At 36.7% G+C, this 13,888-nt stretch overlaps 1 protein-coding gene across 1 annotated transcript in view; it reads left to right on the top strand.

The window, feature by feature from the left end:
* The window catches only part of ILA (putative protein kinase regulator ILITHYIA), a 39,223-nt gene that overhangs the window by 20,905 nt on the left and 4,430 nt on the right, over positions 1 to 13,888 (top strand). The window contains exons 26-52 of the mRNA XM_008798177.6: positions 89 to 169; positions 258 to 374; positions 536 to 708; positions 1,002 to 1,079; positions 1,158 to 1,305; positions 3,141 to 3,263; positions 3,356 to 3,412; positions 3,489 to 3,599; positions 3,701 to 3,892; positions 4,003 to 4,176; positions 5,502 to 5,612; positions 5,708 to 5,777; positions 5,845 to 5,923; positions 6,024 to 6,126; positions 6,206 to 6,376; positions 6,534 to 6,656; positions 6,739 to 6,852; positions 7,842 to 7,948; positions 8,029 to 8,080; positions 8,164 to 8,270; positions 8,380 to 8,439; positions 8,518 to 8,632; positions 10,389 to 10,499; positions 10,583 to 10,720; positions 10,794 to 10,916; positions 11,045 to 11,116; positions 12,653 to 12,765. Of these exons, the coding sequence (XP_008796399.3) occupies positions 89 to 169; positions 258 to 374; positions 536 to 708; positions 1,002 to 1,079; positions 1,158 to 1,305; positions 3,141 to 3,263; positions 3,356 to 3,412; positions 3,489 to 3,599; positions 3,701 to 3,892; positions 4,003 to 4,176; positions 5,502 to 5,612; positions 5,708 to 5,777; positions 5,845 to 5,923; positions 6,024 to 6,126; positions 6,206 to 6,376; positions 6,534 to 6,656; positions 6,739 to 6,852; positions 7,842 to 7,948; positions 8,029 to 8,080; positions 8,164 to 8,270; positions 8,380 to 8,439; positions 8,518 to 8,632; positions 10,389 to 10,499; positions 10,583 to 10,720; positions 10,794 to 10,916; positions 11,045 to 11,116; positions 12,653 to 12,765 (3,023 nt within the window). The remainder of the gene's footprint in view (positions 1 to 88; positions 170 to 257; positions 375 to 535; positions 709 to 1,001; positions 1,080 to 1,157; positions 1,306 to 3,140; positions 3,264 to 3,355; positions 3,413 to 3,488; positions 3,600 to 3,700; positions 3,893 to 4,002; positions 4,177 to 5,501; positions 5,613 to 5,707; positions 5,778 to 5,844; positions 5,924 to 6,023; positions 6,127 to 6,205; positions 6,377 to 6,533; positions 6,657 to 6,738; positions 6,853 to 7,841; positions 7,949 to 8,028; positions 8,081 to 8,163; positions 8,271 to 8,379; positions 8,440 to 8,517; positions 8,633 to 10,388; positions 10,500 to 10,582; positions 10,721 to 10,793; positions 10,917 to 11,044; positions 11,117 to 12,652; positions 12,766 to 13,888) is intronic.

Genomic DNA, 13,888 nt, shown 5'->3' on the forward strand with positions numbered 1-13,888 from the left:
GTTGGTGATGCGCTATCATTTTGCTCAATAGAGTGTTGCCCCCACAACTTAAGGATTAGAGTAGCTATAATGCTCTTCTGATATATAGGCATCAGATGAAGAAAAATACGATCTCGTGAGGGAGGGTGTTGTTATATTCACAGGAGCCCTTGCAAAACATTTGGCAAAGGTGTGAAATCATTTTGCTTGACTTTGAGGTTTTGGATGGTGATTGCTTTTTTATTATGCTTCTCTTGAAAGTTTTATATTTGGAACAGGATGATCCTAAAGTCCATACTGTTGTTGAGAAGCTGTTAGACGTTCTTAACACTCCCTCGGAGGCAGTCCAGCGAGCAGTCTCTGACTGTTTATCTCCACTTATGGTCTCAAATCAGGTATCTAAAATCATCGCCTGGAAAAATATAACTAGGATGTTGCATGAGTATTGAATAGAAGCCTGAGCTGCATTTTAACTGTTATCTTGTATTATAAGAAAATCAGTATTTGACAAGTTTAATTCTGATGCACTAAAATGTGCTGTTGTGGATGGAATCAGGAAGATGGCGAGGCACTTATTTCCGAACTCCTGAATCGATTGATGAAAAGTGATAAGTATGGGGTGCGCCGTGGTGCAGCTTTTGGACTTGCAGGGGTTGTTAAAGGCTTTGGTATTTCATGCTTAAAGAAGTATGGCATTATAGTTTCATTACGTGAAGGTTTGGAAGACAGGTTAGACAACCAAGTTGATAGATTATGGTCCTGGTTCTATCCTTGTATTATAGTACAATTGTGGTTGTCATCTTGCCTATGCATCATAAGAAACCTGTTAAATATGTTTTTGGGCATCAAAATGATGTGCCTTTTCTTCTTGCATTCATACAGGATTTTAATTATCAGTTTTTGTTCATTTCTTCACTGCAGAGATGTTTTTAAGAAATATTTATGCTTGATGGACTTATTTGTGCCGAACAGTATGGTGTTTTTGTCTATCTTTATTCAATTACCATATATATTTATTACAGAAATTCTGCAAAGTCTCGTGAAGGAGCTTTACTTGGATTTGAGTGCCTCTGCGAGAAGCTTGGTAGATTGTTTGAGCCGTAAGTATATTTACTTATTGCATGAGAAATATTGTAATTATATGGGCCTTTTGCTTTTAATTCTTTACTGTCTTCCAGGTATGTGATTCAGATGCTGCCATTGCTTTTGGTTTCTTTCTCTGATCAAGTTCTTGCCGTACGTGAAGCTGCTGAGTGTGCTGCTCGAGCAATGATGTCACAACTTACTGGTCATGGAGTGAAGCTTATCCTTCCTTCGCTTCTTAGGGTGATTGAATACTGTTATATATGGGTTTCATAAAATTGAATTGTCAGTTTGCCTCCATGTTTGTTACACAATTTTGAATGCTTAACTTCAATTTGATTTTCATTTTCACCTTTTTGTGATCGTGCTTGAACTATATATTTATGTTTGTTGGATGAAAGGGTGAACATTATATGTAACAAATAATTATAGTTTGAACTATGTATTATATATTGTGTTTCATGCATGCCAAATAATTTAAAAAAGGCTATTAGTGATCTTTCTTGCAATGTTCTGAAGAACATTATCAGGTAATGGAAGAAATAGTTTGTGGAATAGTGAAGACAAAAATCATTTAATGGTTTGTGCTGAAGGAATATGTTCTTTTCAATTGTATCGCAATATTTGATGCCAATGCTAGCACACGGTCCATCCATCTTATAAATAGATAGATACATCATCCAGTTTTTTGATTGAGAAAGTAAAATTTGAGAGACAATGAGATGCTATTTAAAATTTTAATAATATAGAGAATCTGCAAGTGCCATTATTTTTTCTACAGTGAAAGTATATTTACATTGATGATATTATGTATTATAGGTTGCATTTGTAGGGTCCACATGCTCCTCACTTTAACGTTAGATGATGATATGTTCGCATTTGTCTGTGTTGGTTTATTAAACTATTGCTGTAAAGAATCTTTTGAGGACAATATGCTTGAGCTTTCTGCTCCTCGACCCATTGATTCACATCTTCAACCTTTAACTTTGTGAGTTGAACTCTTTGAGTGCAACATCTTACTCCAACTCAAGAATCTCCATGTTTGTAGCAATGAAAGCATAAGCATCCATAATCTTGATTTCTGGATGCCTTCTATTCTTCTTTTCCTTGAACACACCCATTAACTGTATTCTAATATACTAGGTCTTGCAGCTTGATATAATGTCCACACTCTCATTGATAATGGACCAACACATGGCATTCCTGATATGGAACTTCCATTTGTCATAACTTTCCTGACATGCTTCTTGTTCATATCAATATACTAGAACACTGGATTTCATGTATCGAACTCTACCAGTTTTGTCCAGCTTGTCTCCCTGCTGGTTGACTTCAATGCCTTTTTGTTTAACTTAGCTGCCTTGTTGCGTTTAAGAACTTTCTTTTATCCATTCGGAATGTATTTCTTTGATCTAGATACAGCAGCAACGGTGATGATACCTCTGTTGAAATTTCTGCTCCATCTCCCAGACCCTCATTCACATATCCTTCTTCTTTTGGTGTCTTGTCGAAACTGGCATTCATTCGTGATAACAAGAATGTGTTAAGAGAAATTCTTGCCTTGTTACAGATTAAACTAACATATTTTTACCTTGATCAAAGTGTTGCTGATATGATTGACTGATGCCTTCATAATGTTGCATATTAAAATTATGTCAGTGCTTCGTGATGCTGGCTTCTCATTTGGGCAACTTTGTTGTTATCATCTTACCATAGGTATTAGTAAAGTTTGTGCATCATGTCACCAACATCGACTTATCTGTATTGGTCATATTTTTTGATGATGACAGTTTCTTGATATGTCACCAACAGTTCTTGTTGTTCTGTAATGTTTCATATTTGCAATGTTTATTCAATTTTGCTTGTCAATATATATAACTATACTCTGCTTTTCAATTGTTATCAACTTATCATTTACTTTTCTTGTGTTATCAATTCTGTCTCCCTCTTTTCGCTTCATTGTAGACCTTAAACTCAAGTTTTTCAATATTGTTGAAATGTTTACCTAGCTCTTCATTGAAAAGTAAAAATGTCATATGAAAGGTGCTGCCATGACTTATATTGTAAGAGTTGTTCAGGGGCTAGAGGACAAAGCATGGCGAACTAAGCAAAGCAGTGTACAACTGCTTGGTGCTATGGCATACTGTGCACCTCAGCAACTGTCTCAGTGCCTACCCAAGATTGTTCCAAAACTGACAGAGGTTATTACTGCAAAAAGCTTTGGTCTAAGCTGTTGACTGTCCTTAGTTTTTGAGTGTTCTTTCCTATTACACTAAGATTTATGTCAATGCAGGTTTTAACCGACACACACCCTAAAGTCCAAGCTGCGGGACAAACAGCTCTTCAGCAGGTAATTTTTGCTTTATTTGGTTGTGTCTTGGCATATTTCCTGTTGCTATGTCTAACTATATGTGCCTTATTATCAGGTTGGAAGTGTCATAAAGAATCCAGAGATATCTTCTATTGTCCCAACCCTGTTGATGGGTCTCACCGACCCTCACGAGTACACAAAGCACTCTCTTGACATCCTTCTTCAAGTAGGCTTTATGCACTTATTCCACATGTTTTTCTTTTCGGTCACCTTTGTGTTTCTGCGCTTTCATTTCTATTCCCTGATGTTTGTAGCTATTTTTGACAGACAACTTTTATCAACTCAATAGATGCACCATCATTGGCGTTGCTGGTGCCTATTGTTCATAGAGGCTTGAGGGAGAGGAGTGCAGACACTAAGAAAAGAGCAGCTCAGATAGTTGGAAATATGTGCTCATTGGTAACTGAACCAAAGGATATGATTCCATACATAGGATTGCTTCTCCCTGAAGTCAAAAAGGTCCCCTTCTCATTTTTTTACCTCTTCTTTTCTTTTATTTTGTAATTTTGAAGTTCTAAATTCTTCATCCTTTTGCTTGTTATCCACGACTATATTGTCTTGTTAAACAGGTTCTGGTTGATCCTATACCAGAAGTTCGCTCTGTTGCAGCCAGAGCTCTTGGATCTCTTATCAAGGGAATGGGTGAAGAGAACTTCCCAGATCTCGTGTCATGGTTATTAGATACACTTAAATCTGATAGCAGTAATGTAGAAAGGTCTGGAGCTGCCCAAGGATTGAGCGAGGTCAGGATTATTTTATCTCTTTAATTCATTAATGTTTGCAATTTGGTTTTGGTGTATCCTGCTCGGATATTAGGTTACCTAGAAAATAGCATGTTGTAGAGCAGATCATTGTGCTTCTGCACTTTGTTTTCCATATAATCCTACGGAAACTTAGAAGTTATCCCTATCCAATTAATAGGTTGATGTTCTTCACAAAAGTATGCTTGTCATATAGTACTTCTATGTAGAATATGAATGATAAGCATGTGGCCCAGGCTTCATACATGGGGTGTTTGGTCCTGCTTTGCTGCCTGGCGACCCACTGTTTGCAGTCACTAAATTGCACCACGTATATGTGTGTATAGGCGGCAGCTGGGACTGCATTCTAAGATGGTGTTTCTATACATTCATGTTAACATAGAAATGACATTATGTGTCTTGGATTATGGTGACCTTGATCATTACCTCCTACCTTCCTACCTTTTATCACAACCAGCTTAGGTTTTGTTTGCCATTGCCCCATGTGATTCTTTCTGGTAATTTGTAGTCATGTTTCTGGGCTGCTCTTCTCATGCACCCTAGTATGAAACTTTCTGTTGCTATAAGAACTTTGATAAGTGATGGTGGGATAGATTTTTTAACTTATTTATAAATATTCTTCTATTCTTAAGTATGCCTCATATTCTTATTCCCACTATCTGTTTCTATCAATTTTGTCAAGAACAGTTCAAAATTTTGCTCTCCCCCCTCCCCCTCTTCTCTTCGCCGTTTTAACTGGTGCACCTCATTGTTTGGATTAATTTTCTTGAAATATACTTCATGATCCCATCCCGAATCCTGATGAATCTTTACCAAACCTAAGAAGCGCTAGTTTAATATGTCACTTGTTGAAGTTTGGAAAACTTCTATGTGATGATTCTGCCTGATAGTTTTTAAAAATTAAATGGCTATCAAAACAAGGGACTAAGGATCGCATTTTCTGATTGTCAATAGCCAGGAAAATAGGGACCGGAAGGCTGCTTATATTTAGTCTATCTATCGCAATTCTTTGAATAGGTAAACATTCAATGAAGAAAAATTTTGAATTAATTAATCTTTGAATTACTTGCAAAATGTTGTGCATACTTGTAAATGGTTCGAATGCATTCTAGTTTATTTTTTCTTTATTTAGTCATAATATATGTCAAAATTCCTGACAAGAAATTTGAAAATGATTGGTACTTTTCGATCAGCTAAACAATTGCATCTGGCTTAACAGCATAACCGATTTGTATTAGCAGCCACAGCCAAAACTAGGCTCTCTCTATGTCATGTACTCTTCGTTTCAATAAGTGTCTTCTTGCCAGGTTTTGACAGCTCTTGGTAAGGAATATTTTGAACGCATTCTTCCTGACATCATCCGGAATTGTTCTCATCAAAGGGCATATGTTCGTGATGGGTATTTAACACTTTTTAAGGTGATTATAGATACCTAATTCCCAATTCTCTATTCTTTTTATTTGTATTCTTCCTACTTTCGCTCCATTTTTTTAACCAAAATGTTGATGTGTAGTACTTGCCAAGGTCACTGGGTGTCATGTTTCAGAATTATTTGCAAGTGGTGTTGCCTGCTATACTAGATGGTGGGTTAACTTCTGTTTGTCCATGAATTTTCTGTTACATGAGGTTGTAATCCAGTTTATTTTTCAGGGCTTGCCGATGAAAATGAATCTGTTCGTGATGCGGCACTCAGTGCTGGACACATTTTTGTGGAGCATTATGCGATGACGTTGGTGTCGGATGATTGTTTTTAGAAACTATTTTAGATTTAGTTCTTCGAAGTTTTGACTGATAAGATTTTGTTTGCATTCTTGTGAATAATATACTAGGTCTTTACCTTTGTTACTTCCTGCTGTTGAGGATGGCATTTTTAGTGACAACTGGCGTATTCGACAGAGTTCTGTTGAGCTTCTGGGTGATCTTCTTTTTAAGGTCTCACCTTTTCTTCCTATACCCATAGTTAAATTAAGATTTTGAATTTTTAAATCCTCAGTTAATGTGTCATTTGCAGGTTGCGGGAACATCTGGAAAAGCAATTCTTGAGGGTGGCAGCGATGATGAAGGTGCAAGTACCGAGGCTCACGGTCGTGCTATTATTGATGTATTGGGTAGGGCTAAGCGTAATGAAGTTCTTGCTGCAGTATATATGGTCCGCACTGATGTCAGCTTGTCTGTACGGCAGGTAAGCTGTTATCTTTCATCACATGTACTTTTCCTTGTGTTTTCTCCTATTTCTTTTTGTCATTTTTTCTGTTCAAGTGCGTCATTGTCCGAATATAAAGTGTAACTCGACTTCATGATATCTTGAACTTCCTCATGTGCCATGGTTTTTTCATCAGGCTGCTTTGCATGTGTGGAAGACTATTGTGGCAAATACTCCAAAGACTCTTAAAGAAATTATGCCAGTTCTAATGAATACGCTAATTTCTTCTCTCGCTTCATCTTCTTCAGAAAGACGGCAGGTTTGCATTTTCGTTAATGTGTGTTCCTGTTGATGGAATAACATTTCTGTTCAGTTGATTGCTAATTTTCATCTTTCTTCAGGTTGCTGGAAGATCTCTTGGGGAGCTTGTTAAGAAACTTGGTGAAAGAGTTTTGCCTTCTATTATTCCAATTCTATCACAAGGACTCAAGGACCCAAATACTAGTAGAAGACAAGTGAGTTTTAATTTATCCAAGATGCACGAGATGATCTCAAATCTGATCGTCAAAAAGCATTTGAACCACAAGATGCTCCCAATTTTCGTTCTATTAAATGTTTGTATATATGACATTGTGTCAGCAAGAGGATGTTCAGGGGAATAAGGAACAATCAGCTGAATATCCAGCTGCTTTTCCATATTGCTTAACACATGTGCCTGCATTTAAGTTCTACCTCCCCTTCCCATGTACATAGCCTGAAATGGAGCGACGGTTTTCATCTCAGATGAAATACCAGCATGTATTTGTATCAGGCGATCACTGTCACTTATATGATGTAATATGATATGCTGGCTTTTTTTTTATCTCGGTTGGCATAAAATGAGACATCTGGAGATATCTCAGACACAACATCATGTACAAAGGCCTGATTCATGTATCAAAACAAGGAGTTAGGTGAGGTATGTTAGATGGCAAGAAGTTTCAGTTAAAATTTGAACGTCTATGTAGACCAGAGATGTGGTTCTGCCTGTGGTAGCCAAGGATTTGGTTCTACTGAGCAGACTTTGAGATGTGAGATTTCATGCTAATAAAGTACGCTGCACATAAAGTCCATGCTAATACATATAGCATGTATCTATACAACTTACTATCTTGGTCTGCTTTTTAGGCTTTCACGTGATCAAACCACATTATAGACTCTTCTTCTGATATTTGGTCTGGGTGAACATATTGATACTAAACTAGTTCTGCTATTCAGAATTCTTCTGATTCTGCTAATTACGGAAGCTTAATGTTGAAACACAGAATCCTTATATCACTCTTAAGTATATGATTACAATGATATAAGGATTCTATTTTTCATAAATGCTGTTCTATTTATACAACACCTGCATAAATTCATATTTGTGAATGAATTTAGTATATAGGCAACTTATTTTCCGTTGTGTTTAAAATTTGAGTTTATGCACTTTGCCAGAAATCATGTTTGTATGCAATCTCGGCAGGGGGTATGTATTGGTCTTAGCGAGGTGATGGCTAGTGCTGGTAAACACCAACTATTGAATTTCATGGATGAACTCATCCCTACAATTCGCACAGCTCTTTGTGATAGGTATAATATTTTTGTTGATCGTTGTCACAGTCTTTATCTTTTTCATATCTATTTAGATACTAATTTTGAATTTATGACAGCACGCCAGAGGTTCGCGAATCTGCAGGCTTGGCATTTAGTACTCTTTATAAGGTGCATATTTCTGTACCTATGTTAACATGACATGCTTTGATGGTACATCAGGTGTTAATTTCTTTTGAAATCAAATGATGCAGAGTGCTGGAATGCAAGCAATTGATGAAATTGTTCCCACACTTCTGCGCTCTTTAGAAGATGATGAAACCTCTGATACAGCTTTAGATGGTCTTAAACAAATATTAAGGTTCTTATTAATTTCCAAGTCTTTTTCAAATTCTTTGGTTGCTACCTTAATCAATCTGTGTACCTGGGTATTTGATACCTGCTGAAAACTGATGTCTTTCTAATTTCAGTGTTAGGACTACAGCTGTCTTGCCTCATATCTTGCCTAAGCTGGTCCATCTTCCCCTCTCGTGAGTGGGATACTTTTCTTGTTTATGTTGAATACTTTTTGCAGCTATGTTTTATTTACATGTTTCATATGCACCTAGTGCCTTTAATGCCCATGCGTTAGGAGCCTTAGCAGAGGTTGCTGGGCCTGGTCTAAATTCTCATATTGGAACGATCCTTCCAGCATTGCTACTTGGAATGGGTGATGACAACGTGGTAAGATGTTGTGACACCTAAATGAATTTTGATCTTTAACTTCTCATGTTCTATAAATTGATTACAGATTTCATCTAGTTGCTTAAGTTGTTACACTTTTTAGGCCTCACTCTGGTCTTCACAACCTACATCCTAATTTTTCACATTCAGTGACTTTGTGTTAGACTTAGGTATTCAGGTCTCTGTGATCATTATATCTAGGAAAGCCAACAATTGCTGTAAATTATTATTCGGAGCCTGGTCTGCAGCCTGTTGATTTAATTAGTTTGGTGCAGTGCCAAGATTACTTTCCCTTTTAGTTCTTATTCATAAGTTTTTACACAATAAGAGTTGTTTATTATATTTTCAAAGCGTAATGTCCATTCTGATTTTCTTGTTCTGTCACTTACTGTTTATCTTCTTTACAAGGTAATGATCTTTATTGAATAAGCTACTAAATGCTCGGTCTTGTAATTTGCTTGTTTATGAATCAGATTAGGCTGACAGTTCTTGTTGTGCCAGGTTTGGACCAGATAAAATGCATGTCAGGAATGTAATCAACAGTTCCAATATTATTTTTTGCCTTCTATCCAGATTGGTGCAATATATTTCTTAGCATAAAGCTGATTAATTGCAATTAGTGTTATAATTTCCACTTGGATCATCACAAGGTTTGATCATATGGGGTAGGGGCTTTATATAACATCAGCCTTATCAGGAGTAATTGTGGGCGATGTTGTTACTCCATTTGGCCCTTATGACTCTGACCAATGCATTCAGATAGCAGAATTGTTGTACTCTGATTTTACGTATGCAATTTTACTTGACTAGTTTCTATACTTGTGAGAATCTGTGCAAACGTGTTTAGTCCCACCTTGGCTATGCTCTGGGTAGATCTTAGGTACTTATATAGGATCAAAGAGCTCAAATAATACTTTCTGTCTTAGCTTTTTTGGGCGAAGTCATAGGTTGTTACAAATGGTATTAGAGTTGATCCTGCTCATTGCCCACGTGGACTAGGGGACACTTCAACACAGGTCTATTGGGGCTGTTTATGGGATGATCATTGTGCTTGTGATTAGATTTGAGTGGATTTGGACCCTTAACTTGATATGGATGCTGGGGCTTAAACAAAGGGAGTATGTGAGGATCCGCATGGGTGTGTGTTTAGTCCTACATCGGCTATGCACTAGGTAGATCTTGCGTACTTATATAGGATCAAAGAATTCAAATAATACCTTCTGGCTAGCCTTTTTAGGTGAGGTTCTGGGTCATTACAAAACCTCTCCTTTGTGTTAAGTAGGATTTATACTAGTTGTTATTGTATGATTCTGCAATAAAACTTGTACAATAGTTTAATTTGTGCCAACATATCTTTCCATATTCTTATATCTTACTCCATGCCTTTCTGACCCATGTCTGGCTGAGGCATAATAGAAGTGCGCCACTTTCATTATTGTTAGGAGGTAACCCAATCATCTAGCTCTGGGATAAAGATAGGTTTCCCTAACATATTTTTGAGTGTCACCATGGTACCCCTCCCTAGTGTCTCTCTTTGCATGCCAATTGTGTGCACATAGCTAGATTGTTTTGTTACTTTTCTACCAGTTCGATACTGGCTTAAAGGAATCCTTAGTTGGGAGATGTTAGATTTTCTGAATTACAGAAGGCTGTTTTTATCGATGACAAGATAGATTCATAAGTTTTCAATTATTTCTACATAATTACGCTAAGCAAATGCTTTTTTTCCTGTTGTAAACTACCTGTTGAATACTAGGATGTGCAAAACTCTGCCAAGAAAGCTGCAGAAACAGTTGTGCTGGTTATTGATGAAGAAGGAATTGATTCTTTAATCTCGGAGCTTCTTAAAGGAGTTGCTGACAATCAGGTTTATTTGTAGGAAATTCTCGTATGTTATATGAGATCTTTCTTTTGCTACTCACATTGATGATCACCCGGGCTTTTGTGCAGGCTTTGATGAGAAGAGGTTCTTCCTATCTAATAGGATACTTTTTCAAAAACAGCAAATTATATTTGGTGGACGAAGCTCCCGACATGATCTCTACACTGATTACTTTATTAAGTGATACAGATTCAGCTACAGTCGCGGTAAGCCTGTAGAAAAGCAATTGATTCAACTGCTTATCCAAATTGTATCATATACTGATGTTTTGGTTAACAGGTTGCTTGGGAAGCTTTAGGAAGGGTTGTGGGGTCTGTTCCCAAAGAAGTTCTCTCTTCATATATCAAACTAGTTCGTGATGCTGTGTCTACAGCAAGAGACAAAGAGCGAAGAAAAAGAAAGGTATTTCTCATCCATCATTAAGTGTTTCTTTGTATATTGGATTTCAAACTTCATAATTTGAAAGACGTGTCAATTAAGTTCTTTTATGTTTTCTGTAGACCTATTGAACTAACATTTTTGTTTTGCAGGGAGGATCCATTCTTATACCTGGGTTGTGTCTGCCAAAAGCTCTTCAACCTTTGCTTCCTATCTTTCTTCAGGTATTTTATGCTGAACTTGTTGGATTAATGGGCAAGAAATGGAGTTTGTAGGGATAAACGAAGTATGTGAAGGAGGATTTTAGAAATACATTTTTTGGAGTGGAATCCTTGATGTTAAATCAGTGGACAACCTTAAGATGCTTTTGAAGAATGCAAATTGACCTGCCATTTATGGCTTAAATGTGCCCTGATCTATTCACTAAGTTGTTTCTACAAAAACCTAGAGCTAACATGACAATTTTCTTTTTCTGTGCTGTACTTGTATGCCACGTAAATACATACATAATACATGCTTATGTGGTAGCACTGAGTTGTTAGGGGGAAAAGGTAAAGCCTTAACTCAGCATGACCCTTCTTATTTATATGTTGTGCTAAGATACCAGATTATATACATGTAAATGACAGCACTAAGTTGTATTTGTTTGCTGTGGAAAACAAAACAACCAAAATACTTTTACCACTGTGAATGAAGAAGATCCATCTAAATCTATGTTGGGAGAAAGATGATCGGGAACTTTAGCCCCATTAAAATGAAACTGTGGTCGACAAACAAGTTGATTGTGATGGTTGTGTAATTATGTTTTTCATGTTTCTGCATACATCACGCTGTCCGGTATTCATGTATGTCCATTTATTCGAGGAGATTATCCTATCTTTGTTCTTTGATTGTTTAAATTGCGATGTCTCTCCACCCATTTCCACCCCACCCGCAATCCCCTGCATGGAGGGGGAAACAGAGCACAAGTGGTTTGATTTCTGTAAACAAAATAATTGCAAATCATCTTAAATGCTTGCTAAAATAAAATTTTCCTTCATATATGACCATCTTTGTCTATCTGATGTAATACGAGTTCCTTCCATGGATTAATTTTCAGATTATATATCAGATTTAATTTAGCTTACAGTTGGCTTTATGAAATACTTGAACCAGACAAGTCTGATGCATGTGAGCCCAGCAAATGCTGCGGCCAACATAAATGTTGCACTCGTAGAGAAAAATAAAAAGCTATGGAGAGGTGAAACTAAAAGGTTATGAGCAGAGCCATGATTGTGACAGATTGGGAGTAATTGGGAAGATGGATTTATTCATGAGGTGGATTGAGTGAAGGGAAAGAAAAAGAAAGATCAGTAAATATATTTCACATGCACAACCACGGTCTAGTCCCATGTATGAGAAAGGGGCCCTTGGGAATTTATCATAAGTGACTGGGCATGGAGTCACAGTGATGGACTTCCCATTAACTAAGTAGATATTGTGCAATTTGTTCTCTTATATTTCTAAAATGCATGCTTTGGCAAATCTATTTTTGATTAAATCTAATTTCATAATTTCATAATTTTCAGTGAATAATTTCTAAATTATTTGATTAAATTTAATTGATAATAATCTGAACCATGTTTGGGGGCTTTCCATATGGATTGACTCCAATATTGAACTGTATAATTTCATGTCCATTTGAAGTCAAAATTTAAGTTTTACTGTTATTTGCTCTTGCATGGTGCGATATTCTAAGATATTGCCTTCTTATATGCCAGGGTTTAATTAGTGGCTCAGCTGAAGCTCGAGAGCAAGCAGCACAGGGCTTGGGCGAGTTGATTGATGTGACAAGTGAGCGAACACTGAAGGAGTTTGTTGTTCCGATAACTGGGTATGAGCTTGATATCATAGTTAAATTAAACAGGATCTAGTTTGAATTATTGAAAGTCCATCATACTAATTAAAGAAAAGATTCATGGTAAATCTTTATGTGATATCGAGGTAAGCTTATGTCACATGATGAAGCCCTTACTATTTCATACTGGATGCTTGGGTTATTTCAATTCCTACCATCTGTGCTCGTCTTTCTTTTTGCAAGTTTTGTTGTGCTTGTCTGAATATATGTTTAAGTCTTAAGTTTCAAAATATTTTACATGGTATTTGTTGTTTCTATATTGCTGATGGGGTAGTTTCTATGAATACTTTTTTACATTATTTGCACATGTTTTAGGAGTGATGACGACATAGAGAGTCTAGGTTGACACCATAACGTTAACATTTTATTTGAAGTCAAGTGTATGCCCATGAATTGGACACTTTATAAGCTGATTAAAATCGACTTGACTACATAATTTGAGTTGAAATTGACTGTCACTTCTATGGAAAACTGTGTTAGTATGTTTGATTTTAGCATATTCTCTTGGGGACTGTGGAGCTTTGTTAGACGACTTAGTGCCTTGTGCCTGTCTGGTGACTTGCCTTGTGGATCTCCATATTTTGATTGGAAGAAGAGAATGACTCTGTGACAACAAATTATTATCTGTTTCACTGAGGGTGTAGTTGGGCCTAGGTGCCCTGGGACTTGGTTGTGTTACTAGTTTATCCCATGTTTTAGCCTGGGGTGAGATTTTGTGCCATAGCTAGTTGCTAGGTGCAGAATTCTAGGGATTGTCTCTCTGTTAAGCTCTTATTAGCCAGTCTAGCATTTTTTACTTTTTTCCGCTCTGAGAATGATTTATGCTTATCCAAATAAAGCCTTTTACTTTTTATATATGTTCTCAGTTTGTGAATCTGCACCTCAGTGGATGGGACCATGGAAAAAGAGCTGTCCCTTCCATACATTGTCTTTCCACTTTGTTTGAACTTTTAACCATTTACCCTTTACATATCAAGCAGGATCACTATATTATGAACAGAATCCAGGTCTCTTTTGTCTATGTTTTGAAGATGCCACTTTATCATCTGATATTGCATTCCAAATCTATGGTGTTAATTATACATTCTTTATTTCTTAT

The sequence above is a fragment of the Phoenix dactylifera genome, chromosome 16 (genome assembly GCF_051530095.1).
Source record: "Phoenix dactylifera cultivar Ajwa chromosome 16, Ajwa_hap1_PhDact_Kaust_v1.1, whole genome shotgun sequence".
Lineage (NCBI taxonomy): Eukaryota > Viridiplantae > Streptophyta > Magnoliopsida > Arecales > Arecaceae > Phoenix > Phoenix dactylifera.